The 24,571-nt window shown below is 42.7% G+C and overlaps 1 protein-coding gene across 3 annotated transcripts in view; it reads right to left on the bottom strand.

Moving 5' to 3' along the window:
* Positions 1-864: 864 nt before the first annotated feature.
* The window catches only part of LOC116943225 (phosphofurin acidic cluster sorting protein 2-like), a 42,439-nt gene continuing 18,732 nt past the window's right edge, over positions 865-24,571 (bottom strand). The window contains exons 7-25 of one of the 3 annotated variants that reach the window (XM_032955908.2): positions 24,149-24,223; positions 23,494-23,553; positions 22,752-22,900; positions 21,292-21,385; positions 20,500-20,574; positions 19,701-19,822; positions 18,808-18,882; positions 16,334-16,457; positions 13,744-13,848; positions 11,341-11,447; positions 9,963-10,117; positions 9,144-9,254; positions 8,575-8,677; positions 8,227-8,269; positions 8,034-8,076; positions 7,516-7,696; positions 6,667-6,926; positions 5,283-5,396; positions 865-4,488 (exon numbers count right to left, since the gene is read on the bottom strand). In XM_032955908.2, coding sequence (XP_032811799.1) covers positions 4,370-4,488; positions 5,283-5,396; positions 6,667-6,926; positions 7,516-7,696; positions 8,034-8,076; positions 8,227-8,269; positions 8,575-8,677; positions 9,144-9,254; positions 9,963-10,117; positions 11,341-11,447; positions 13,744-13,848; positions 16,334-16,457; positions 18,808-18,882; positions 19,701-19,822; positions 20,500-20,574; positions 21,292-21,385; positions 22,752-22,900; positions 23,494-23,553; positions 24,149-24,223 — 2,115 coding nt within the window. In that variant the 3' untranslated portion in view covers positions 865-4,369. The remainder of the gene's footprint in view (positions 4,489-5,282; positions 5,397-6,666; positions 6,927-7,515; positions 7,697-8,033; positions 8,077-8,226; positions 8,270-8,574; positions 8,678-9,143; positions 9,255-9,962; positions 10,118-11,340; positions 11,448-13,743; positions 13,849-16,333; positions 16,458-18,807; positions 18,883-19,700; positions 19,823-20,499; positions 20,575-21,291; positions 21,386-22,751; positions 22,901-23,493; positions 23,554-24,148; positions 24,224-24,571) is intronic. The other 2 variants (XM_032955909.2, XM_032955910.2) reach the window with 2 other exon arrangements.

Below are 24,571 nucleotides of genomic sequence, written 5' to 3'. Positions count from 1 at the left end.
TGCCGTGGATGTGGGTCTTACAACTCTGCCTTTCCACAAACCTTGCCTCCAAGCACTTCGGTTACAAGCTACCTCCCAATCCCATCATAATGGAAACTGCCCTGAAATCACACACACGCAAAGCCTGAGTTTTAAAAATTCGTTTCCAGGAAGGCCCTGAAAATGTTTTAACATCCAAAGAAATAAAAAGACCTGAAACAAAATGCATAAGCATGTGTAAACTATTTTGCGTCGCACAAGACATGAGCATTGCGCTATAGTGCCCTGGACAAGTATCGCTGCTCATCATGTCAACATGCGAGTGTTTGTTTAAAGCAAATCCATACATACCCTGTTGAATATTTTACGAGTGATATGATTCCATCAATAATGCAACATGACAAGTCCCAGTGCTTGGGTGGCCAGTGCACTGTACACCTGAAACACGTTGTAATGTGGCCCATTGACAGTCACACCAGTTTATATGCATATCATTATCCACCTCAAGAGTTATTAAGCGATCATAAATCAGCCATGATCTACCATTGCTGGGTGAATGCCTGCACAAGCCACAGTCATTTCTCATGGTCTCGTTATGCAACGATATAGCAGGTTCCCATGTGCCGATTTCATTACGCCCTTCTGTAGGTGGAAGTTCTCTTAAGTCATTCCCCTTCTTTGGCTGCCCATTCCATCGTCAGCCTCGACCATCGGGCAACATCCTCTCTTGCAACGTGTCCTAACCCCCAATCCCACTTGACTAAAATGACCTTGTTTCGGAAACGCTTCTCTGCTGTTGGCCACATATCAATCAGATTTTACAAGACTTAATGAGTATCAATGAACACGATGTAGACTATAAAAAGGCATGACAGAAAACATTGATACGGTTAACATCATTAATCGAATCCATTTTATTTTAAGACTTATTCGGTACATTTTGTCCAACACTAAATCCACACAACCCACTCATAAAATGAGAAAAAAAATCCACCAACATATTTGAGTAAAACAGCAGTTAACAGCATATATTGCAACAGTTGAGCGATATGCGTCATTTCAAGCTATTAAAAAAATGTACATGTGAACAAGAGCCGGAATTAAAGGGCATGCAATTTGTGTAAAGCACCAGGCCCCATCAAGGCTTGAAATGGATATTTAATGAAATTGTGAGCAAATAAGCCATGACCAACCCACATATTAAGAGATGTACAGTAACTTTAGGTGCAAGATCTCCCAATCCCTAATGCCAGAACTAGGAGTTTCAAAATTACACTTTGCACAAGGCCCCAAATGCTTAAGACTGGCTCTTCCAAAATACAATGTTGATAAGCCCAATCACATCCGTTTTTTCCTTTTAAGAGTTCTATATATGTGAACATTCACAGCTTTCAACACAACACAATACAAAAAACAATATTATTTTTGTTACAAATTTCAGGTTCTAGAAAATGGGCAATTAACTGATCAATGTACAGTGAGGGAAAAAAGTATTTGATCCCCTGCTGATTTTGTACGTTTGCCTACTGACAAAGAAAAATGATCAGTTTATAATTTTAATGGTAGGTTTATTTGAACAGTGAGAGACAGAACAACAAAAACATCCAGAAAAACGCATGCCAAAAATGTTATAAATTGATTTGCATTTTAATGAGGGAAATAAGTATTTGACCCCTCTCAATCAGAAAGATTTCTGGCTCCCAGGTGTCTTTTATACAGGTAACGAGCTGAGATTAGGAGCACACTCTTAAAGGGAGTGCTCCTATACTCAGCTTGTTACCTGTATAAAAGGCACCTGTCCACAGAAGCAATCAATCAGATTCCAAACTCTCCACCATGGCCAAGACCAAAGAGCTCTCCAAGGATGTCAGGGACAAGATTCTATACCTACACAAGGCTGTAATGCGCTACAAGACCATTGCCAAGCAGCTTGGTTAGAAGGTGACAACAGTTGGTCCGATTATTCGCAAATGGAAGAAATACAAAAGAACTGTAAATCTCCCTCGGCCTGGGGCTCCATGCAAGATCTCACCTCGTGGAGTTGCAACGATCATGAGAACGGTGAGGAATCAGCCCAGAACTACACGGGAGGATCTTGTCAATGATTTCAAGGCAGCTGGGACCATAGTCACCAAGAAAGCAATTAGTAACACACTACACCGTGAAGGACTGAAATCCTGCAGCCCCCGCAAGGTCCCCCTGCTCAAGAAAGCACATATACATGCCCGTCTGAAGTTTGCCAATGAACATCTGAATGATTCAGAAGACAACTGGGTGAAAGTGTTGTGGTCAGATGAGAGGAATACTGCCTATGACTCCAAGAACACCATGCCCATCGTCAAACATGGAGGTGGAAACATTATGCTTTGGGGGTGTTTTTCTGTTAAAGGGACAGGACAACTTCACCGCATCAAAGGGACGATGGACAGGGCCATGTACCATCAAATCTTGGGTCAGAACCTCCTTCCCTCAGCCAGGGCATTGAAAATGGGTCGTGGATGGGTATTCCAGCATGACAATGATCTAAAACACACGGCCAAGGCAACATAGGAGTGGCTCAAGAATAAGCACATTAAGGTCCTGGAGTGGCCTAGCCAGTCTCTAGACCTTAATCCCATAGAAAATCTGTGGAGGGAGCTGAAGGTTCGAGTTGCCAAACGTCAGCCTCGAAACCTTAATGACTTGGAGAAGATCTGCAAAGAGGGGTGGGACAAAATCCCTCCTGAGATGTGTGCAAACCTGGTCGCCAACTACAAGAAACGTCTGACCTCTGTGATTGCCAACAAGGGTTTTGCCACTAAGTACCAAGTCATGTTATGCAGAGGGGTCAAATACTTATTTCCCTCATTAAAATGCAAATCAATTTATAACATTTTTGACATGCGCTTTTCTGGATTTTGTTGTTGTTATTCTGTCTCTCAATGTTCAAATAAACCTACCATTAAAATTATAGACTGATCATTTCTTTGTCAGTGGGCAAACGTACAAAATCAGCAGGGGATCAAATACTTTTTTCCCTCACTGTACATAAAATTTCACCTGTGGTCGCATTTCTCAACATTGTCCAGATGTCAAAATAAAGCCAACAATATATTTATGCAGTGTAAAACCTAGTGAGCATACATTTATATGTAGCAAAAAAGCCCTTTTGTGAAGACAAATTAGCAAAATCAGTGCTTTCACAAACTTACGCATGAAGTAATACACATCAGATTTTAACAAATGACAGTTTATATATATACAAGGAGTGTAATTTACAGTGCACAAAATAAACATCGAAAAATAAAGTAAGAAGCAATGTTGTGCTTTCGTGAAAAGTTACAGGAGCCAAAAAAGGCAAGCGAATTGTGTTTTGAATTCTAGAGCTGGGAAACAACTGCAAAAAGATGCCACCTCTTGTCCAAACTGCAACACTGCCCCATCTCAACAGCATGCTGCTGTTTGAACTTAACGGCACAACTATTTATTTTCTTCTTAAAAGGCCAGTGTGGGTTAAGAAATCGGCATTTGGTTCAGCTGAAAACAGCAGTATTTCAGATGTGTGCATCGTTTCAAAGTAATAAACTAAATTAGGCTCAAGTAAATAACAAAAATGTGCAATACTTAATTTGTTTTCTGATTAATAAAAACCAGAGGCAAGAATGTATATCCAACACAAAATAAAACAATGCTGTGCAAAGCAACATACCGACAGTTAAACAGCTAGGGCAAATGATATTTCAGTAACAGTAACAATTTGCACAAATTTGTGCCCATATACACACACACCGACACCTTACATGTGTTTGGCTCAGAAAAGCAAACCATGAACACAAAATTTACCTTTTTTTCTTATTACAAACATGGTGCAGTTGTGCTCTGGCCAAACTAAAAAAAAAATGGAAAAAACGAACATTACACTTAATACATATTGAACACTGCTAAGGCAAAGGGACAACATATGCCCGTGTTAACAAAAATAACCCTTAAGACTATAGTGCCATACACCTAAACACATTACACGCCAGCCTGCGCACTCTGCCCTTGAAATAACTTGGCCAAGACACTTTGATGTGAGTGAAGCTGATGGAGGTACATTTCAAAAGAGTTTATTTTGACACAAAAAAACCTTGAAAGCAACCACTAGCCACTCATTTAGCTTATAATGGTCCACCCTCAAATTAGTAGGTTATTTTGGCAGTAGGTGTTCGCATGCGAAGACAACATTCCACGACGATGTTCCACGATGAAGCCTTCGAGTTTGGGCTAACTATGCCACTTTCATCAAATAGGCAGCTTTACGTCGCTAAGCTCTCTCGTATCTCCGCGACTACGCTGAACCGGGTCCCTTCGGTTCTGGTGAACACTGAATTTGACTCGGGCAGCCTCCGCGGGGGAGCAGTGCCCCTCTTTAGCAGGTGGGTTTGGAGTAGCCGAAGACGCCCACAGGAAAGTGCTTGACGTGCGTGGACCACTGAGCTGCCAGCTGGAAAAACTTCACATCGTTCCACTCCACTCCGTCAATGGTCACTGTGGATGAAAAGAATCGTGTGAAAATCCTCCGTCAAATGCACTCGTAACAGTTCTCCGACGTGTTTTTAGGTTGCAATGCGTGTTGTTTGGCATCATGTCTGACGTTTTTTTGCTCCACGTGCTGACGAGCTTCTGCAGGAGCCAAACCGAGTTTCTGAAAACCTCCCAGCATGCGGCAATAAATGACAGATATCGTGCCGAACAACACGGTATAGGCCCAATGCACATTGGAAAGATATATTGGACACCTGCAAAAACTTGTGCAAATACAATCTTATAAACAGCAAAATAAGATATCTAATCATGACAATGCTTCTTCTGTTTTTATAAAAAAAAACCTGATCACTGCTGTAATAAAACCCTTGCACATGACAAAATACCATAGGGAAGAATAGAATATAACCCTGTCCTACCGTTTATATTTTCTATTATTTTATTGTTTCCCTTCTACGTGACTTTACCGAAAGAACCAAGAATATGAATCCCTGCAGTCACGAAAGGTTTAAATCAAAATGTAACGATGCTTAACTACTCAAATCAGAATATAGACCATGATTTTTTTTTACATTGGGTGTGTTTTCATGAAACGCATGCCCTTGTTCATCTCATGATTAGCACTGTGGTTTGGATAATTAACGATTAAAATCAAATAACCCAACTATATCACTCACATCGAAGAAAACACATTTAATGCGCAGACTTAAATAACCCTTGTATTTGATTCATTCGTGTCCTTTAGTCTGAAAAAAAAACATCACGATGACATTTCTAAACGTTAAGAATTAACACACCTCTAAGCATGGTCTGTTGGTGCTTGGCTGTGCAAATGAGGCGGTTGATCCCCTCCATGACCTGACTCTTAGGCTCAGATTCCTTGTCCTTGGGCTTTTTGGTGAGAAACATCACTGGACAGACACGTGCGGCGGGAGGGGTGGTGATAAATAACACGCATTCAACAAGTGGTCACATGGACAAAACAGATGGACCGCAGGCAATTTTTTGTACCGCATCATTGTCAATAAATCCAGTTGCGCATAGAACGGATATTTATCTTCCGCGAAGCTTATGGGGCAACCCATAATCGCATCCGCACACACCATGGCAGATGTGGTTATTGACGCATAAATGGAAAATGTAAAACTCTCCATCCAGTGTTCGAGTGTGGTCACCAAGAAGAGACCATGGAACTTTCAACAGCTCAATGCACAATTCACAAATACGAAGGAGGTATCACAGCGACACACTGGGCTACACTCCTGATGCAATTACACTGGCTCCATCATCTGAAGGTAAAATTAGTTGTTGCTCAACATCTACATCAGCCATAGGAAGAAGCACTTTTGTCAAACCATTGCATATTTAGAGCGGTCTCTTGCCATGGATCATGAGGGTTATTGGAAAATATATTACCATGCTTGTAAAGCCAGGGAAAAGGACGCTGGGAGGATAATACAGCACAACAATATATGTTGGCTGCACTGCCCTCTGCTGACAACAACAAAATTTACCACAAAAAAAGTGTAATGCCCTTCAAGAATATAACACACTCCGGCACTCAAGGGAAGAGTTAAAGCTCAGTGGGGCTCCACAGGAATGGAGAGCGGAAATGCCTTCACAATGCAAGGCGAGGCGGAACTCAAATCCTGGACGTGGTAAGGAAACAAAACTGTGGTGTTAACAATGCAACGGCAATCAGTTTTGGCAACGGTGTTGGTCAGCTCTCCTATGTTATCAGGTTGAATTGCAAATTGTTCCGCGTTCTGCACAACTCGCAAAAAACAAAACTCGGGAGAACCACGCAGCACACAAACGCGAAAACCTACGCCAGTATTTAAACCAGTGGTTGTTAACTTGGGGTGCACGTACCGCCTGGGGGTGCGAGATGCCCCTTTCTGGGTGGCGCGAGACATGCCGTATTTTTTTTAGAAGGTAAATAATCGAAACACAAATTAACCACGGGCACGTGAGTACAACTACTTTGTTCCATCAAACCCTACGTATTTGTTAACACTATACATTATTTTACGACTGATTGAGAACCAAACGAATGCAAGGCTGCAGTGAATGTTAAGTACCACCAACTTAAACGGTGGCGGCCACTGCACCTCGCTGCGGGGCGACAAACAAACACGGCGGACCGCTTCGACGTCTCCGCAGCTCCGTCGCCTGCCTTACCCTTCTTGTTTTTCTCCTGAGTGACGACGGTCATGGACATGGTGGCGGTGGGCAGGCTGTCTCCGCTTGACGGCAGGCGGCTCACGACGAGCGAGCGGAAGTTGCTCTTGAGCGTATTCTTGGCGGCCGGCCCTTCGCGCTTCTCCCCACCGGCCTTGCGCTCGGCAGGCCAGCCGGCAGGAGTCGCCCAGTAGTCCACTTGCAGCCCCATGAGCTCCGTGCCGGGGCTGGATGCATGCGATCCACCGCCACCGGATGCGCTGAATCCAGGGATACGAGAGCGATGGTTAAGCGGGCCGTCAGCCCAAGGATTTGCGCGTGTGCAAGGATTTGTCTGCCTACATTATTAGGTATTTGACGAATTGGTACAATTTGGGGGTCGTTCGATTGAATAATTTCCATTTCCGTCTTGTTTTTACCAACGTGTTGGTAATGTTTATTGGGGTTTTTTTGGTCTCACTTGTAAAGGTTTGTTGACTTAATTAGCCTCAAATTTACATGCACATAAAATCTGCATAACTGATTCTTACATGGACATTTCCATACGTATATATTGTGCACATAAACATCGATTTTTCAATCGATGAGCCTGTTTTCACGTCGAAAATATATTTTATTTTTAATTAGAACTCGGGAGATAAATTGAGGAACTGAAAGATAAGGATACAAAATATAATAATAAAGCATAAAGGGAAATTTAATAGGCAACATGTATATGATTGGAGGCAGAGAGACGTCAACAATTTTCTTCCAATGAGCACACTGGGATTAAACGTCGAGGGGGGCAACTGATGCAAGTCTACACGAGCGCAGCAGAAGTGCGGCTGTATCGTCGCGCGAGCATCGTACCCCGAGGCAGTCAGTCCACTGGTGACGGACGGGGACGAGGGCGGAGTAGCTACCACCTCTCGCGCTGGCACTCCCTGGCTTGGGCCGAGTGTGGGCCCACTGCCCGCAGAGCCCGTGGAGGGAGGAGTACAGGTGAGGGCCGTTGAACTTGGAGTGGCGAGCATCCCATCGTCCGAATCGCCTGAAATAACATGGCCAAGGATGTAAATACGACAGCCCCGCGGTGTACAGGGGGCATAAAAGCTTTTGCTAATTGTGGTAAGATGGGAAGATGGAAGGGGGGTAGGGGGGGTTGGTGGAGGGGGGGGGAAATCGACTGTTAAGTTGAGAGGGATAAAGTGGTGGCTTGTTTTTATGCCGAGTGAGGGGAAGAGGCCTTGGCGGAGCAAGTGGGAACTCACTCACTCGGGGAGTAAGAGAAGGGCATGGGAGGGGTGGCTGGAGGAGAGTGGGCTCTTTAACTCAAGCACTAAAGCGTTACTTAAGGTTTGCTTTGTGAATTTAACAAAGGTATTTACCTGATCCGGGCAAAGAGTGTTCCACTATTCCGACAACCACAACCTGTAAACGAATACGTTAGATAAGATTTCTGTTTCTTGTTGACTTAACATATGGCACAGCATCATACAAATACTGACCTTTCTTTCGATAAATGCTCATTATTTAAGAAAAATATGCATGCAAAATAAGTAATAGGTGAATTTCACTTACACTGACAAAGGGAATAAACTTCTGGCAAGAATCTTCATCTGGGCTGTTGGGAAAAAAACCCTCAATATATTATGCACACATTTTTTGGAAGGAAGATAGAAACGAAATCAGACATGTCCTATCGAGTACAAACTGAGCAATTTCCATTTGAGACCAAAAAAATGTAACATCGTGAAATTGGATCAAGTACAGCTCCGAGACTGCACCCCGTAGAACAAAACCTAAGTGTGGCAGCAATACGTATTGGCTTCGCATGAGCGACACGCGTAATCTAAATTATGCAGGTGACGAGCCTGCTTGATATCGTGCCAGTGTACGGAGAGGTGAGTGCGTGCGGCCGTTACACACCTCTTTTGCTTGTACGTGAGCATGGCCTCGGCAATTGGCAGCTGGTGCGTGACCACAGCTCCACTTACAAACTGCAGGACGCGCGACGCCACGTCCAGCGGCTCTGAAAGGACACACGAGGATTTTAACCAGTTTTTTTAACAGCACAAACAACACAATGGAGCGCAGCTTCGTTCATGTACCAGCAGCTTCATTTCTGTACATCGAGGGCGAACGTGAAATCCAAACCTGGTGATAATTTTTTTTTACATTTATTCAGCACGTGCAAAGTACAAGACGGTAATAATAATAATAACCTATAGCCCTTGTCAATCCACTGCCAAATGAAGGCCTCCGTACGCCGTGTCAGTCACGAGGATTGTTTGACAATACTTTAAAGCATGCTCGTCAAAGCGGGCGAGTGAAAGGGGGGCTCAGGACCAATAAAGATATAATCAAAGGAGTAGGCGTGAAAACTTGTACTTAAGAATCCCAACCTAAGAAGGAGCCTTTGGAAAAAAAAATCTTCCCACTGATGCAATGTTACATAAAGCCAGTAGAATATGGGCCGGGGCGATATGAATGAATACCTGTGATGGGAGCCTCGGCGCGACTGAACAATTCCCTCCATGACGCGTCCATGAAAGCGTTGCCGTATTTGCCATCAATGGTGGCCAGGTACTTGGCAAGTGGGTGGGGAGCTGTTGGTGAACAGGCATGTTTCAGGCGGTTGGGCAAAGAATGCATGCTTTGCATTAAAAAAAAAATCGATGAATTTCATGGAATACAATTTGTTGAAGGTTGCTTAATTTTATGGTAAATATATCCCTGCCTGCAAAATAACATGATGAAATAGATCGAATACAGAAAAAACAGATTCGTGATAAATATTTATTGAGACATTTATTTGCGGTTGGCCATGTACGGTGCGAAATATAAAAGTTGGTCGAGGATCTAGGTTGGTTACCAACTTCAACTCGCTAACAAAAACATCACAACTAAAGGCCATGGGCAGACAGCTTGAGCAATAATAGCCAGAGCCTTTGTATTTTAACTTAAGGTTGACATGTTGATCACTGTTGCCCATCCACTGCTGGATGAGGCCCTCCCCACATCTGTGGATCATGAAGGCCACTTGACGGTACGTCTCCATACCAGTCAGTGTGGGTTGGCGAAGGCAGGTGTACAGTACAACAATGCGTTTTGGTGTACTATACACCGAGGAGGCCCTATGACAAACCGTTTGTGCGCGGTGGTCAACCGTTCAAAGTACTACGCAGGCTCCGAGATCTGACGAGACTGGGAACATCCTGGGTAATTTGGTCGTAGAAAAGGTAACAGATATCTTTTCCAGGATACTCTCTATGGTGGGGCACAATGGTTGTTTCCAAGCTGGCTTAGCGACAGACCGAGCGGGATGAGCAGGAAGCGGAGGTAGCTGAGCCAGTCGGGCGTCTTGTTTGACAGCTGTTCCACAAAGTGCCGTAACACATAACTCAGGTAACTCTGCCCACCCGCCACTGCCAGTCGGATCGGGTGAGGCGTCTGTGCGTTCGTGTTACAACTGTCATGGAGATGAACGGAGAAGAGACAAGCACAACAAAAGTTTCAAATGTGTTTTTTTTTGTTACCTTCAAATTTTATATCCGTTTTATAAATACATCGTATTTATTTTTAAAATGGTGGTTTGGTGAAGCGAGAAATCCCTCAGAGTGATAGGAAAGTGGTCGGAGATCAGCTTAAACCGCTATCATGAAGGTGTTTTTCTATTTTGAATGCGATTATTTTACCCGTTGGGAATCACATGAAAGGAAGATTTTGTTCTCTGCACTTAACACATTTTAAAAGACGATGAATTGCCTTGCAAGCACCCTTGTTTTGCATGCAACAATTAACTTATGCTCCTGTGCAAGGAAATACAATCTGAATATAAAACTATTTAAACCAAAATCAATTCCTGGTCCTGCAAATAACACGCCTGCAACAACTAACAGATATATAGATTGTCCGACTGAGATTAAATAACACTATATATTTTTTATAAACACTGCATTTCTTTGTGATGGGTACATCAAAGACAAAATGAAACTCAAAGCACTAACATAAAACAATCTGCTTCTCATACATCAAATGAAAATGCCTCTTGGAATGAGGATACCAAATATGCCAAAGCACAAATTCGGGTTGGCAAAGAGAAAGTGAATATTAATTTGACATTTATTTTCCAACCCACCTTCCTCCCTTTAATGCATGCAGAGGGTATATATTTATGGGTGCGCAGTAGAAGCATGCGTTTAAGAGTTATTTGGCTGCTGGGAATTTCCACGTGATAAGCCACATCGTTGAGCTAGCATTTGTGGCCAGGTTGCTTCTGAAAAATAGCTAAATAGCTCAGTGGGCCTTACCTGGCAAAATAAAATGTTTAATAGTTTCATTTAAATGCCTCACATATGGTCCACAAGCACTTTGAGATATGCCTTGCATGATGCAAGTAGCCGTAATTCACAAATGTTTTTTTGCTTTGCGTTGCCAAATATATTTTTTTGGCAGCAACCGATAGACATGTGAACCAAACACATTCACGTTATTTTCATACCACAATAACTCCTCGAGGGCACGCATAAAATAACACTCATTAATAATCCAAATACATAAGCAGTCACAGCGGAGAGCCACTGAGCGTGATGTTTATCCTCGAGTTAATCCTTGGATTCATTATATACCGTTTGATGAATATACAAAGAGACAGACGGATTAGTGGATATGTTATTGAATGAAGTTGCTCACAAGCGCTGCACGCGAGAGACGATGTTGCTGAAGGCGGCTTGCACATCAGCAGAGGAGCAGGTGCAGACCACAGGCTGGCCCCTCTCCTGCAGGCACTCTGCCACATACTGCTCTCACACAAAACGAAGACAAAGATCCCCCTTATAGCCTTTAGTTGACTGTTGGGGTAAGCGCTGTTAGCGAGCACCTATGAAGGCTGGGACGGCACACGAGGGGGTGGGGTGGCCAGCACCACTCCCAGGCCCGCCTTTGTCTCCCGAATGGCGACGTTTACACACCGCACCAAGTACTGATTTATGGCTGAGGCCCAGGACCGGTTCAGATAATCGTCACTATTGTTTACCACGCGTGGGAATCTAAGCCGGGTCGCCAGGTTTGTAGCGCAGCACGCTAACCGCTACACAATCGCTGCTCTCTCACACACACATGTAGACATGCCAGACACCTACAATAATGTTTATTGCTCACTAGAGGTTGGACATGCACTGTTAGTGAAGGTTTTTTTTACTTGTTAGTAGTATTATAAAAGCAAACCATCCAAACGTTGTGGAAGAGTCAGCGCCATGTCCACACGCCTTTGTCTCCCTAATTCTGATTTACCACAATAATTCCCTTTATCAGTCCACTGGTCGATAAAGACCTCCTTACAATGTGTCAATCATGGGAGTCGTCTGAGCACACTTTACCACACTAATTAGTGCTGGTGTGTGAATGGGGTGGGGGTTGGGTGGGCTCAGAAATGGCTTAGACATCACGAGCCACTGATTTTAGCCGAGGCCAGGTTCGTAGCAATATGGACAATCCACCTACGCAAACTATACCGTCACATTTAAAGCTTTCATGACTGCAGTAATTCATATTCTTGGTTCTTTCGGTAAAGTCACGTTGAAGGGAAACAATAAAATAATAAAATATATAAAACAATAAAATTCTCACGTTTCGACTGCAACACAAACAGTCATCATCAGGTGTGAAAACCAACGGCAAGAACATTTGAAAGAAGTGGCGGTTTGTATTTATTTATTTTTAGACGTTATCATCACGGATAGCGTTTTTTACAGTTTGTTTAGATGGACGAGTCCATCTATGTTCGAAAAAGAGGGGGGAGACGAAAAATGAATGTATGCTGTCTGAAAGCCACCGTAAACGTGATCAACTAAGACCTGAAATGGTCGATCAAATCCTTCCAATGATTGCTAAGCCAGAATCCATTTTCTCGGTTGAAATTGTCTGTGTTTGTATATGTGGATAGCCTCATGAACGAATCTCTCATGGTAGCCAGATGGCTTGCAAAGAACCTCTGTCTTGGAGAAGTCAATGTCATGTGAGCCTACTGAATTACAACAGTGATCTGCCACGGCCGAGGTGTTGGTCCTACCGTGTTTAAGGTCTGCTTTGTGTTCATGAATGCAGTCCGAGACATGTCGTGTGGTTTCTCCAATGTAACTACTACCACAGAGGCAACTTCGTTTGTAGACACCAGGGTACTGTATGTCTGGAATTGTATTGTTTTATATATATTTTATTATTTTGTTTCCCTTCAACGTGACTTTACCGAAAGAACCAAGAATATATACCACCACATTTACATGGTATTTATTTTCTGCGAAGCAAATTTCACTTGATAAGTCACATGTTTATTAGTGTCACGTTTTATTTTTTCAGAGAGCTTGGAAAACTGAGCAAATCGAGTTGGGACGATTAGCATATTTAGCATGCTTAAGTGCATGCCTACAAGAGGAGCTCAACAGAAGCAGATTCTAAAAGCACTCAATTATGACTGTGTACTGCATTTATAAGTTTACTGCGCCATGAAATTGCAGAGGCTTTCTAGATTACAGATAAATACAGCTGCTGCTGCTGCTGAGCCGAGGTGTAATATTTAGCACACTGGTCTTGTTAGTCAGAGGTCGCCAGTTTGATTCGATCTCAAGATCCACTGTAAAGACCATTCTCATAGGTCACATATTGTGGGGTAAAGCGTGGTGAGTACATGCCACCACTTTTCAAGATGTCTGGCCATTGCGGACGAGTAGGCCAAAAATACCCTTTTCTAGAGGGTCTTGCGACAGCTTCCTCTAGTGGAGGCCTTTTTCATCAGGAATGGCGTGAGCAAGCAATTGTAGGGCTGCATCTTTACAACGTTTTACAATAAAAAAAAACAAGGAAACTATAAGAATAGGCTTTACCCTTTCTGGCAATAAAGCAGGTGTGAAGATGTTCAAACAACAAATAGATACCTATTGCAAGGCATCAAGTCTGCATTAACCACAAGTACTTGAGGCAAAACATGCAAACAAACATGCCCTGACAATATATGCATTGTAGTTCATCATTTTGATACTGGCAAAAAGGTCCCAAAGATAAAGAAACTATAATGTTAATAAGTTCTCTTTCCCGTACCTGTCCCTGCCAGTCAGACGTGCTGACCAGGATGATGCTCTCTGGAAGTTGATCCTCGGAACTCAAGATCTGATTGAGTTGATCGTACACAGTTTTTCTGGGTGTCTGAAAAAGGGGGGTTTTAGAAAAAAATCAGTTCCAAATCTCTTATTTGTTTGCGGTTTGCATGCATTGTTTTATCAGAAAGATTTTAAAGTGGAAAATCAAGTGTAATTTCTGCCACTACTAATGCAGAACCAGGTACAGAGTCATTGGTCCATTCTCAGATAACTAGAGTCTAATTAGTCTCATTAAACGTTCGGTTCCTCGGCTCAAAACATACAGAAATCACTTCACCTGTAATTTATTCCGTTATGCGAATAATCAAATCGCAGTTGATTATATATGCACAACCCTTTATAAAACACACTGCGAGATTCGGGCCTACACACACTGTGCGGATCACGGGAGTTACTTGACGAAACTTCACCGCACTAGCCGGTGCGAAACGTGGAGGGAAGTGTTGGGGTCATTGAGGTGTAGTGCAACAATGGATTGTGCTGCACTGCCCTCTGCTGCCCACGATATATAAATTCCGTAACCCTATTTGTGTATGGCGGCGATTCATCTGTAAAAATATCCAGGCTCAAAATCCCGCTGAGCTTATGAGATCTGATGAGGTCAGCTGCATTCTGGCCAAAGCAGAACACTGCAGTCTAAATGCGAGGACTTGGTTTGAAAAATAATTCGTCACAATTTATACTTTAACGTTCCATCTCGTGAATATTTGATGGCAGTACATGATACAACTTGCTTGTTAACAAACCTGCCAAGAGCATTTAAATGTACTCAAGATAAAGATCCTCTAGATTTGAAGTTTTCGTGACTGCAGGGATCCATACTCATTGGTTCTTTCGGTAAAGTCACGTAGTAGGTTTAAAATAAAATAAATTAAATCACGACGTTTCGGGCACAAACACAAGCGTCCATCATCAGGTGGGACAACCAGAGCAAGAAACAATTTCTGAAGTGGGCGAACTTCTCCAGCAATAGTTTCTTGCTGTGGTTGTCCCACCTGATGACGGACGCTTGTGTTGCGCCCGAAACGTCACGTGATTTAATTTATTTTATTCCTACGCGACTTCACCGAAAGAACCAAAGAGTATAAAGATCCTCGTGAAGGTGCAATTCTGAGAGAGTCCAGCATGAGGAGCTAAAGAAACATCTCCAGAAACCTTATTTTTCAGTTGGGAAGTAGCAACAGCTTCTGGCTCTCACCAAAACCAAGCTGCCAGTTTAATCACGTTGACACCAAATTTTGATTTAAAGCTTTCGTGACTGCAGTAATTCAGATTCTTAGCTCTTTCGGTAAAGTCACGTTGAAGGGAAGCAATAAAATAATAAAATATATATAAAACAATAAAAATTCTCACGACGTTTCGACCATAACACTAACGGTCGTCATCACACACCTGATGACGACCGTTTGTGTTATGGTCGTCATCATACACCTGATGACGACCGTTTGTGTTATGGTCGAAACGTCGTGAGAATTTTTATTGTTTTATATATTTTATTGTTTCCCTTCAACGTGACTTTACCGAAAGAGCTAAGAACACGTTGACACCATTTCAATTGTAGCATGGTTGCGTGTTAAACAGTTGTATTCTTTCCCTGCATAAATTCATTACATTCCTTCATAAATATAAAACTAGTTCTAATTAAATGGGCATATGATTAAAATTGTCGAGTGAAAGAAAACGGAATTTATTTTACACCCATGGTGTTAACTTGTTCAACATTAAAAAATATACATGTAAAAGAACCGGCAATCTGTGGTCCACAATTCTGCTCTACCTTTTTAACAAAATAACACCGCGCGTGTGCATGTGCGTGATTATGCAGGGTTATTTTTAAACTCTAAGTGTACACCCAGCATTCTAAACTGTGCAAAGAATGATTACATTGGTTTCTTGATCCTATCATTAAATGATTCACAAATCACCACAAAGCAGCTTGTAACCACATAAGGAGAGCAGCTGCCTTTGGGTGTTTATGAGGGTACAACATGCACTCCACCTAAAAATATATTCGTAATTTTAACAGTTCATTTTTGCACTTGGTTAACTACTGACATATGTTTGATCTGTTCAGTAATTTCTGACAATTAAATGTTAATAAATGCATATATCACCAAATTGGGGCAATTACCAGAACAGAGACATTTTCTCCTGTTCATTTTCCAGCTTAAACGCTCTCCCCCCATCGTCTGACGAGTTTCTCACCGTACACAGCGAGCGTGGTCACACTGGTTGAGAGCGTTTTTTACATTGCAACTGGGTGGCGCAACCGCATACCTGTCAACCACTTATCAGTGCCTACCTTATTACAGACCAATTCAGACCCTGTAGGTCACCCCGTGTCCTTATAAATGTCAACGTTCATCCTACAAAGTTCCATCACAAGGGAGAAACACAAATATACGAAAAAAAATGCGCCCGTTTCGAAATGGCTGTATGCCGTATGGACCTGAAAACTCAATTTCTCTGTACTAGAATACGGGTAAAACCGTATGGTTTGGACCAGGTATGCAACTGCACTCGGTACAAACCTGTGAGGCGTGCAGGGACTCTGGGGACCTCTCCGAGTCACCCCTCTCTGGCAAACCGCGCTCCGACGGGCGCTCCCGCAAGGACGTGCTGCGCGCTCGCCTCTGTTGCTTTAACTCCACCTTGCTGCAAAACATGACAGCACGGCAATAGACATTCACCCAAAACATTCAAGGTGTAGCCCCGCAATCGCCGGTATATTCGGAATTTGCGTGTTCTCCCCCGTGGTCGAGTGGACTTTTATCCGGGTCCTATGGTTTTGCCCTCTACGTTACGAATCAACATGCGTTTAAGAGAATTTGGCTGATATAAATTTTCACGTGATAAGCCACTTCGACGCGCTATCATTTATGACCAAGTCGCTTTTGAAAAAGAGTGGCTCAGTGGCGCTTACCTGGTAAAATAAAACATAGTTTAGTTTTAATCTAGATTTGAAGTTTTCATGACTGCAGGGATCCATACTCTTTGGTTCTTTCGGTAAAGTCACGTAGCTATAAAATAAAATAAATCACGACGTTTCGGGTGCAACACAAACGTCTGTCATCAGGTGACTTTACCGAAAAAACCAAAGAGTATAGTTTAGTTTTCTTCCAAGAATCACAATTCTTCGAAAGGCAATTAATATGTTAACAATCTCCCTTTCGTTTGAAGGTGATTCAAACATGGATTCTGCCAGGGAATATGCAATATAATGGCATTCTATTGTGATCCTACGGTGGTGAATCTGGCTTAACAGAGCTTTGGCTATGCTTAGCTTAGCAGACCATAGCTGATCGCAGCCAGCCAGAATAGCGGGTTTGGCGGATTCCAGGCAGCCTAGTGCCAACGGAAAGCATATCTGTCGCATCGGCTAAATATTTCAATAGCGATTGTGGACAAATCTAGCTGTAACACTTGCCATTGAACCGTATTGGCAATGTGTAGGCTACACATTAGACTGCAACTCGCAGACCAGAAGGATCTATGTTGAATACCAATTCAGATCACCTGGAGCACCACGAACACCACCGGCTTTTCCAATAATATATACTGCGACCAAGGGACTATAATTAGGCCCACTGGGACTATGAATTGGCCTACCAGTCCAACAGGACTCATATTTGGTCCACCAGGTTTACCATTCAGAAACACAGGGACTACTACTCAAGCTTCTTGGCCCACTACTTGGTCTACTGGGAATGGCAAACCTACCATGATGGTGCTGAATACAGTAAAGAAGACGATGGTAACAAAGACAACACGCCACTCATGTTACACACCGCACACCACGCTATTTTGCCCATGTAATATGTTTCAAGAGGGATTCCACCAGGCTGGTCTGGCTTACGGGCCCTCCCGAATTTCATGTCACGCTCCACGTAATCCGCTCCACCCCCCACTATTCCGCCGTTCCCATTGGCAGTCATAATCGATCATAGGAATTGAATTGCGATTACAGGCTAGGAATGGAGACAAATCACCCGGCTGCAGTGTTCACCAGTTTTTTTTTAGGATAACCATACAAGAGTGTTTTTTGTGAATGTTGTAGGTTTACTCTCCAACACACCGGTGTGCTGAACAAATTGGCACGTTTTGTTTACGTGGCAAACCTTACTAATTGGCTGTGTCGGGTGGTGGCGGGTTTAACGACACATTTATATTTACGCGATCTAACTCAAAAACCTCTATTATGGACAAAAGCGTTTTGTTCACAGGGTGAGGCAGAAATAAGAGCTCAGGGGAGGGAATGTGATCTCGCCTGGCCTGGAGCCCCTTGTTGTTGTGCCTGGCACACATGCCCTTTCTGGTCAGGCATGTGCCCTTTGTGCCCCGACACATGCTCTGGCATTTGGTTGTGCATGCCACCCCGCTAGGCTCCCACCAAGCTTTATAAAAATCTGTAAACAAAAGTTTGAGCCACCGTGCCATTCACGTGGAAATACAACGTCAGCCACAGGAAACTGTGGTCTGCGTAAACAACGATAAACACAGTTCCAATGATTTCCCATACCCTCCTGCTATAATTTACATAAATAACAGTGGACGAGTTTAGAATGCTTTCGTAATGGAATAAAAATGTGCAAAAGTGGCCATTTGAATATACAGCATGCTAACATCAGTATGCATATTCAATTCGTATAGGTTTAATATGCAACGTCATCTTATGCCTCTATACACTCGGTCGGCTGTTTGCAGGTTCCATTCAATCAAGGGGAAAAAACAAACACAAAGATAAGCACATTCCACTTTGAGCTTGTTTGCAAATACTCAAGTGCCATCCTTCTAAAGATGTTACAGATTACCTATGGGCACAAATTACCGAAAGAACACTGAAGTGGAAACAATCTTTAAGGGCCTTGCACACTGAGGTTTCAAGAGATGTCGGAAAAACAAATATAACGTTGACATCACCACAGCACATGCAGTCTTCACAGTGTCAGCGAATAGGTTTTTGTGCATGCGATGTGTAGCTCTCCGATGTGATTCCGAGCTGTACCGTGTGTTGTTTGGCACGATGTCTGATGTTTCACCCCATGCACTGGGAGCATCTTCAGGAACGTTGGACCTCATGCTGAGCAAAACAAAGACAAAGATCCCCCGTATAGCCAACACAGACTGTTGGGGCAAGTGCTGTTAGCGAGCACCTGTGAAGGGCAGCATGGCACACGAGGGGGTGGGGTGGCCAGCAACACGCCCGGTCACCTTTGTCTCCTCAGTGGCGATGTTTACACATCACACCGCTCCCCACAACCACTCTCCCCACAAACACGCGGTACAACCCACAAGCATGTCACAGAGCTGATATTTACAATAATCGAGCCCAATTACAATGAATGGGTGTGCTACCTTCAGGGCACAAGTACTTTAAAAGCACAATTGTGTGTATTAAGCCACCGCAACTTTCATCTGTATTTTTCTTAGTAAAATAAAGGTCGTCATATTTGAGAATGAATGAAGGATGTGTATATAGACACAATAATATAGGCTTATTTACAATAATATCATGAAAAAAGCGTATTTTTGTATTTCATTTCAGAGCTTCATTTCATAATATTTAACCACTGTGCTGCAATTCAGATAATGAAACTAAACCTATTTCTGCAGCAGCAAATAAAAAAAAGTAAAATGAATTGCAAAGAGATAAAGAAAATGCCATGTGACCAGGTCAGCAGGTATGAAATGCATAGATATATGCAACCATTAATGACTTAGCCTTAGGAACACGGATTCTGCTATTTATATGACCTTTTAGAAGCCTAACTCACCTTTCAGCAAACAAGAAGTAGGTGGTATTCTGGCAGTGGAGGCTAAATAATTATGTTGCCATGACTACAGCAAGAGGTGGTGGGGGGGGGGGGGAAATTACGTGGACGTTTGAGGAAGCGTTACCTTGGGGATGATGAGATGATGAGCGACTCGGTTTTGCTGATTTTAGCAGAAGGGGGAAGACGGTCTATTCCAACTTCCCGAAGGCTCATTTCAAACACACTGCCTTCCCTCTCCTCGCCCTCCTGATTGGAAAAAAACAATCAATAAACTCACAAATACTGGCCGAGCAATTACTCAGGAAAATGAATTTAGCTTTGTACGGTCAGATTTTTCACATCGGTGCTAAGTGAACATTAACATGTCAAACGATGGCATGAAAGTGCTCAGCTGTTTCAGAAAAATGTCAGAGGCCTTTAAAAATTTTACATTATATGTTTTATGGAGTAATTGGTTCTCTAAATGGAGGCCAATCCAAGAAAATGTACTTTCTGCTGGAGTAAAAAGCTTCCCAAATGGCCTCTGTCACTTTTCAACCAAATGCACATTTTATTGTAAATATTTAATCACAATAAATGATTCGAACACATTTAACTACAGGGGCTCAAGCCAAAATACAATGGGGAACTTTGCATAGTTTCCTGTTATGAAATTAGGTGTTTTCTGAATACAATGGCAAGCTGTGCAGTGCACAAACACAGCAGCAATAGGGTGTGTGTGTGTGCACCCAGCATGTGACTTGCAGAGTCATTGCATACAGCTACCATTACACGCTCCCAAACATTTCATCATTGTCATTGGAATGCAACTGTTCATATTTTGTGCAATTGCAAATACATTTTGCCAATATCTCAATGTGAATGTTAAAAGCTATAAAAATACAATGTGCGTCAAGCATGCATGCAAAACAAGCCGGCTTTACCATGGAAATGCTTTCTGCGATGGTTTCTCCCAACTGATGCCTGCTAATGGAAGGCTTAGGTCTCTCTCCATCTACCTGGTAATTGGGGAAAAAGGTATACGCAATAATGAAACACCTCTTTCAAATTAACTATGGCAAGTCATCCTCAAGTGTACATATCCATGAGCACAAAGCTCCCACGAGCTTAAATTACAAAACAAGAGGTGAAAAAAACCGCACGAACGTACACATGCACACACGTGTGTGTCATGGCAGTCTTCTTTGTTTGGGAAGCGGTTGTGTAGTGGTTAGCAGACTTTGCTCGAATCTGGCCACGGCTAACACCAGTGGCGTATATCTGAACCTATCCTTGACCTCCCCTAGGTCGATTCAGCCATACACAGCCTTATGCTATAACAATTGCTTGAACATTGAATGTACTTTTGATTTTATTTGAAATTCAACATTAGGTGCGGTGCGCACAGCACTAGGGGTGACAATAGGTGGGGCGTAGCGCACCTCCGATTAACATGGCCTGGCTATGTACGGTGCAAAAGAAGTTCAACATACAAACATACTATACACTACCCTACGATACACTCCGATTAGCATGATTGGCGACAGGGTGCGAAAGATGTTCAACATACATATACACACACACACAGTGCTGGCTACACACGCGCCCTGCTTGTGAGCCGATTTGACCTTCAGTCGAGGTGTTCACAAACAGCTCTTGCCCTGACAGTATACGGAGGCTGTACGGGCAAGACCTTTGCCTCTGTGTGTGTGTGTGTAGGGCAACCCAACACTCACTGGACTCACAGACTCGCGTGTCTGGCTGCGCAGGCTTTGTACGCTGCCCAGCTCCGTCTGCGAGCTCGAGTGAGACATGCCTTCGAAAAAGGGTCTGCAAGACATGAGAAAAAAAACAGTGGACGTGAAATGCTTTAACTTTCGTGACTTGTAAAACAAAACCATGAAAGCCGTTTTGTCAAAAGTAATAAAGCCTTACGAAGAGGAAAACTAAAAGCATTTTTTGCTGCTCGGTTTGTTTAGCAACGTTCAAAGTAGAGAATGGTTTAATAAGCATGGCGCATGCACGGCAGGGTGTGGAATGTGACATGTAACGGTGTGCGAGTGGCGAGCGTTCTATAAGTAAGCTGCAAAAGGACCCTAAAGTATATCCTCGTAACTATAAACTGTACAACAGAGGGACTTTAATTGCCATTTCAAATACAAGTCAAAATTGGGTAGAAACAAACACTTCATTAAAAGTGACACATAGTTACAGCTTTTTTTCAAGAGGGTGAGTCTATAATATGCGAGTGTGGAGTACACGTGCATTAGTACGTATGCATTATTGCTTGGCTAGTGTACTGTGTTATAATCCCAACGACCTAGTTTTGATTGCCACGCATGGATAACATCAGTAAGCAAGAGGTATTTGAACCTGTAATTGGTCCCCCTTTCCCAGGTCTACTCAGCCTCATCGGAGTACCTGGTAAGGTATCGCGTGCTTAAAGATGCGCTTCAGCGGCCATCTGGAACGCTCTTCCTTCCAATATTAGAAAGCCACTGGAGCTATGCACTTTTAAATCTAAATTGAAAACTAATTTCTTTTAGAATTGCTTTTTGTGTTTAGTTTGTTGTCCTTCCCTCACACCTCCGACTAGCACGGTTTGCTACGTACAGTGCGAAAGAAGTTGAAAACAAACAGGTACATAAACATCAGCATTGGGGAGACACAATATGGCCAAGAATAGTACTGTCCCACACCACCCTCGTGTGCTGGTTCTGCCTTAAGTGCTTGCGAACAGCATTTGGAGCTACAGCTACAAGTCAAAAATGAGAACGTTGTGTTTGCATATGTAATACGGGGTGATCCATTTATAGACACCCCACTAAAATAACAGATTAATTACAGAAACAAACACATTTTATTCAAACCTCTACATGTCTTCCATCAATCTGAATATACTCTTAACATATTTGAACAAACTAGATTCGAAGCACTTCTCAAAGATATGGAGACATGGAGTCATCGCTTTCACAATACTAAATGGCTTGTTGACAAGCAAGTAGTGTCATTAGAAATCAAGTAGGGGTACTGATAAAATAGATAACCATGTATAGCCTCCAACGAATGCTGTGTGCAGAGCACTACACGATACACGGCACGCTTGTTAAGTGCATGGTGTAGTGAATCTTTTTGGCATCCAATGGGTGTCAATTTCGACGTTTATTCAGTGTCCACGATGCATGGCCCCCATTACTTGAGCTTAGGCTTTGGTGTGCTCATAAGGCTCTCATCCTCCTCCATCTCAGGCCCACTGTCGCTGGGGTTGTACACGTCCAGACTCTTGTAGAGGAAGTCCAGGTCTTCCACCTCTTGGGGATGTGGGTCAGGCTCCGAGTCCAGGACCTGGTGTGGACCGAACAGTGCAAGACGCGGAGAGAGAAAAAAAAACACTGTTGCATTTCACATCGATTGGGAAAGGTCACTGTTAAGAACTCAATAATTTTAGGAGGTCTCCTCCTTTTAATATTGACCCCCAATGCACTTTCTTGGTTGGTGTAAGCATATATTAAAATTGGCAAGGCCTTGGTGCCCAAAGGCAAACACACCAACCACTGGGTCACCACACTATTTTCAAATGCACCGTAATGTTAAAGTAACCTATGTTGGGGTGGATATATGATACATTTTGGTCGTTACCTTAAAAAAAAACATGAGTTTATCGCGGGACTAGGGATATGACGATTGAGGACGTTTAAAGTTAACAATGAAAAAGCTTCACTCGCATCAGAAACACCAATGTGGAAAGTTCATGGTTTATATTTTTCATTCCAGGAAATTAAATTCAAGATACTTCAAAAGAAGGAAGCCTGGAGGTCATGAGAAATCCAATATGCCATCATAAATAATAGGCATTTTCAAGTTATTTCATTCTAATAATCCAAACATGAGCAACACATAAAAACGAGTCCTGTAATGTAAATGCTGTCTGCTCTTACCTCATCAGTGACCTTAAATCGCCTGAGTAAAGCTGTGAACTTCTGTTTGAAGTTTTGTTGCTGAAAAAAATTCAGAAGACCACGTTATGCTAGGGTCAAAACAGAAGCACAAAGATCTCAAAGGAAATCTGTATTGCAGTGTAAACATTTTGTTACAATGCGTCTTCCTGTGTTAACAAATGCAAAGTATTCATATGAACCGTATAGATTAAATTTTAAACCTCGGAAGAAAATAATTAACATTCTTTTTGTAGAAAAGATACATTTGGAAACCAAATAGCGAAGCTTTTTTTTTTAAGACAACTAGCAATTACGGCCGAGTCAAGCCAGTACAAAGGTACTTCCACACAGTAGCGCGTACAATGTGGCTTAAAAAAAAAGTGGGTACGATTAATTTTGACCTTCAAATTTCTCTCGCAATTTAAAGTGCCTCTCAAAGCCGACACGCTTATTATGTTTGCACACTGAAACACACGTGTTCTCGACAAAACATCCAGCCAACACGCAGCAAGGAGACAACGTGAAGGAAAATTGAGTCATCGTTCACAGTTACCAATTATTTTAAAGTTTATTTTGCTTTCATTATGCTACAGACACGTGACCGAATGCAAAGTATGTTTGTCCTGCGAGTGCATGCGTCATCAAACGCCCATACCCGTGCCATTGACGTGGGCTGGTTTTTCCGTCTCGGTTTAGGCTTTCGGATATCATCATCCTCATCGTACAAATCCTACAGAATGAACAAAGGATTACACCGAGTGATTATTCCCTCCCCGAGGCAATAAATAATTCACAAATCGTGCCACAAACAAAAATATTATTAAATGCAACGGGGGTTCGCTAAGCCAGCAGCATTACCAGTTAATGTGACAGCATTTGTAAGTATCACATGAAAGTAACCGTAATGTTAAACTCATGAACAAGCGATGGTGGTGGTCTTAAAGGTCTTGCGCACACCGCCGAGGCTACAGTTCACGGATTAATAACTGAACACGAGCTCAGGTGGGAAAAAAACTCAGCATTACAAAGCATAAGCGTCCAGCTTAAGGAATGTTAATCTTGCATGTGATTTAAAACA

This window comes from Petromyzon marinus, chromosome 17, assembly GCF_048934315.1.
Source record: "Petromyzon marinus isolate PM22_M1 ecotype Great Lakes invasive population chromosome 17, UKy_Petmar_22M1.pri1.0, whole genome shotgun sequence".
NCBI lineage: Eukaryota > Metazoa > Chordata > Hyperoartia > Petromyzontiformes > Petromyzontidae > Petromyzon > Petromyzon marinus.
Note: the sequence above shows the minus strand (reverse complement) of the source record. Positions and strands in the feature narration are given on the sequence as shown.